A 3,818-nucleotide genomic window follows, 5' to 3' on the forward strand; every position below is an offset into this window, starting at 1 on the left:
GATGTTTGTGATTATTTTCATTTAGATTATATAATAAATAAAGAAAATGAATAACAGGCCTCTTCCTGGAATTCTGTAATTATGAGTGGAAGGTGAATCAGAATGCATGTAACAAATTAACTAAATTTGTAAGATTTAATATTACTCTTATACTAGTGCTCAAATATATTTTTCTGTTAAAAAAAACTCCATCAGTTGAAAGACGATTCAAAAAAAGAGCTGCATTTATAAATTTGGAATCATTTATTACATAACCGTTTTGAGTGGTGTTCACTGTCCATGCCAGATATGTGTATAGAAGTAAAATAATATAACAGAAGTTGGTTTCAAAAATTAGTTTTGTAAACTGTTATAAATAAATGGGGCTTTTATTTTGACATTGTGAGACTGCGTACCGGAAGTGCACGTTGTTAGTGCTGTCATTCCATTCTGTGGCTTTATTGCGATAAATTGGGGGGGGGGGTATATAATTTGCTTTGATTAATTATTCGCATTCGGACGCATGTTTTTGCAGTTCTTATAAATTCCAAAAAAGCATATTGCCCTTTGGCTTATTGTTTTAATGATGACTCACCGTGTCGTAACTGATACTTTACTGGGATTAATATGATAACTTTTTTCTTCGATGGACATTTTCTACTGTTAGTTTCTGTCAAATATGTCGACTTTAAACAGTTGTTTAAATGAAGACGCGTGGACAGTTGTACGGTTTGCGACGTTCACGCGGGTGCTTTCCCTTTTTCTACAGGTAAGCAATTGACGTACACAAACGGCTAAAATAGCCTAAAATTATGTGTTTGCATTTTGATGCCTACTTAAAATACTATAGAAATGAAGAACTCCATAAAATCAGTACATGGCCGCTGTGTTTGTGAAATTGATATCAGTGTGACACCTACCGCACAACTTGAAAACAAGGCATATTACAAATGGCTGTATCTTGTGCTCTCTTGAAGGCTGTGCTCAATGCAGTGATTCCAGACCACGTGGCAGATGCCTTCAGCCCTCCACGATCAGAGACCCCTCTCATGCTCGACCCTGTCATCGAAGCATTATTTGGTGGACTTAGTCACTGGGATGCAGAACATTTCCTGTTTATTGCAGAGCATGGTTACTTGTATGAACACAACTTTGCATTCTTTCCTTTGTTTCCTCTCATCCTGCGATTCCTGGCAGCCACTGTCCTGTGGCCTTTGTGTGGATTTCTCACATTGCATGGCCGTTTAATTTTAGCTGTGGTTATAGGGAATAGCGTTCTCTTTATCCTAAGTGCCTTGGCACTATACAGACTGAGTCGTTTGGTGCTGCAAGACAGTAAACTTGCCCATGTTGCGGCCTTAATGTACTGTCTGACACCAGCTAATGTTTTTATGGTAGCAGGCTACTCAGAGACTCTCTTTGCAGTGCTAACCTTTGCAGGCCTCTGGCTACTAGAGACAAGATTCACACTTGGAGCTTGTCTTCTGCTTGGGTTTGCTACTGGTGCTCGTGCCAATGGACTCGTGAATTCTGGGTTTTTGCTGTATCTCACTTTGCAATGGAGTCTTGCCAGTGCAAGGGCTCTTAGCAAAGGAGCAGGGGGCTTTCAGTATCGTCACTATGCCTGGGAACTTATTCATTTTGCTCACACAGGAGCATTTTATGCAGCTTTAGTGGCACTGCCTTTTTGTTTGTTTCAGTTCTATGGCTACCAAACATTTTGTCATCCGACTGCAACTCAAGTTCCTCCTGTGCTGCTTAATCTGGCCCGGGACAAAGGATACCGTGTGGCTGATGCAGCATCTCCAACACCAAATTGGTGCCAGTGGTGGATTCCAGTTTTGTACTCGTACATACAAGATGTTTATTGGGATGTGGGCTTCCTGCGATACTTTCAGTGGAAGCAGATACCCAACTTTATCTTTGCAATGCCTGTTGCGATTCTTGGATTCATAGCTTCATATATGTACATAATGGCTAACCCAGTGTTTTGTTTGTATTTGGGTTTGGGGGATAGTGGAAAAGACAGACAAATGCATGGTTTCTGTAACCCAAGAGTCTTTGTTTACATTGTGCACAGTTCCATCCTGCTTCTAATTGGAATATTCTGCATGCATGTGCAGGTAAGACACTTAAAATTGATCATTATCATGTAATGTAGTATGCTCACCTAACGTCTTTTTATATCATGTCCTTTCAGGTGTTGACACGCTTTCTTGCTTCATCCTCACCTGTTCTCTACTGGATCAGTGCCCATCTGCTTTTTCAGTATGAACCTCTGCTGCAAGATGAAAAGCTATTCAGACCAGACCAAATAAAATTGCAAACGGATTACAAACCCTGCTTAAATTTAGCCGGCATGTGGGGGAATAATCAAGTTGTTTACCTCTTGATGCACTGGCAGACTTGCTCCATTTATACACGATGCATCGTGGGCTATTTCATATCATATTGGTTTTTAGGTCTGGCTTTGCATTGTAACTTCCTTCCCTGGACGTGATAACTCTGAAGAGCTTGTTTCAGTCTTTATGACATTCCGTGGCATAATATTACGCTGTTTGACAAATATTGTTGTAATTAATGTATTTTACTGTAATGAGATGGTTTCTGTTATTCCTTAAAAGGCATATATATTTTTGTATTGAATTAGCATTTAATGAATATCCTTACTGGAACATTGAAAAATGATTCTTGAATTTTTGTCTTATTAAATGAAACTTGCTAAAGCGGAGTTATATATTAGCATCCAAAGGTTTGGGGTCAGTACTTTTTTATTTTTTTAATTGAAGAAAAAATAATTATTCGTCAAGGACATTTTATATTGGCCAAAAGCAGCACAACTGTTTTTAATGTTGATAAATGTTTCATAAGCACCATCAGTGTTTTAGAATTATTTTTGCCTAACATGTTTTATAAATTACATTTTACAGTGCATTAAAATAGTTAAAACAATTACTTTTCAAAGTGCAGCATTAGTCAGCAAATGACTTAAATGAAATAACCTGTAAAAACATGACACATTCAGAATTTTGTCTGCAATAAGGCCACTGCAGTTTATCAAATAAATCGGGCACGGATTGCACATGGTCTTGTTGCGAGACCCCTGTGATTTTATGTCACCATCTAGTGGGTCCAAAGTGTCATAAGTGGTATGTGTTCGTTCCAGTGTTATTTTAGTATTATTTATGTATTATAGTATCAATTGAGTAAGCTGTTATTATTTTAAGGTTTGGTAATTGTTGTGTGCTTTTGGCTCTTTTTTTTTTTTTTTTTTTTTTTTTTTTTTTAGAAATAAATGTATATTTTATCTTTATTTGTATTTAGGTATTTTTCATTTTAGTACTTCAATTCACATGTCAACTTAACATTTCTAATATATGAAGTTTAAGTTTTTCCTTAACATATTTATATTTTAGGTAATTTTCAGCTTTATTTCAATTACCAAAAACATTTATAATAGTTTTAGTTAATATAAACATTTACTACTGTAAAACTACAGTGAATTAATACTGGATCTTAAAAAAAAAAAGCTTAAAAAGCTTTTATGTTTTAGAATATTTTCATAATCATTTTGTTCTCATAGTATTTTAGTAACTGTTACTTAAGTTACTAAGGTAAAAACAGACAGACAGAAAATACGTTTTATGATTTTTAAAAAGGTAAACTAAATTGATTATCTTCGGCCAACGAAAGTAATTAAATAGGTTTGTTATTTATTATTATATATATAGATAGTATTGTATCATGCTCGCCCCTTACTCGACATTTTTCTGTACATTTATGGTTGTGGATGTATTAAAGGAAAAATTAAAGGTCACTTACGCTCTGGGAAGTGATCT

General features: G+C 35.7%; 1 protein-coding gene across 1 annotated transcript; it reads left to right on the plus strand.

The window, feature by feature from the left end:
* Positions 1-269: 269 nt before the first annotated feature.
* LOC113059187 (GPI mannosyltransferase 2-like) lies at positions 270-2,705 on the plus strand. The gene is made up of 3 exons (XM_026227489.1): positions 270-748; positions 957-2,102; positions 2,180-2,705. The coding sequence occupies exons 1-3, from the start codon at positions 659-661 to the stop codon at positions 2,477-2,479; spliced, it is 1,536 nt and encodes a 511-aa protein (XP_026083274.1). The 5' UTR covers positions 270-658; the 3' UTR covers positions 2,480-2,705.
* The last annotated feature ends 1,113 nt before the right edge of the window (positions 2,706-3,818 follow it).

This window comes from Carassius auratus, chromosome 41, assembly GCF_003368295.1.
Source record: "Carassius auratus strain Wakin chromosome 41, ASM336829v1, whole genome shotgun sequence".
Taxonomy (NCBI): domain Eukaryota; kingdom Metazoa; phylum Chordata; class Actinopteri; order Cypriniformes; family Cyprinidae; genus Carassius; species Carassius auratus.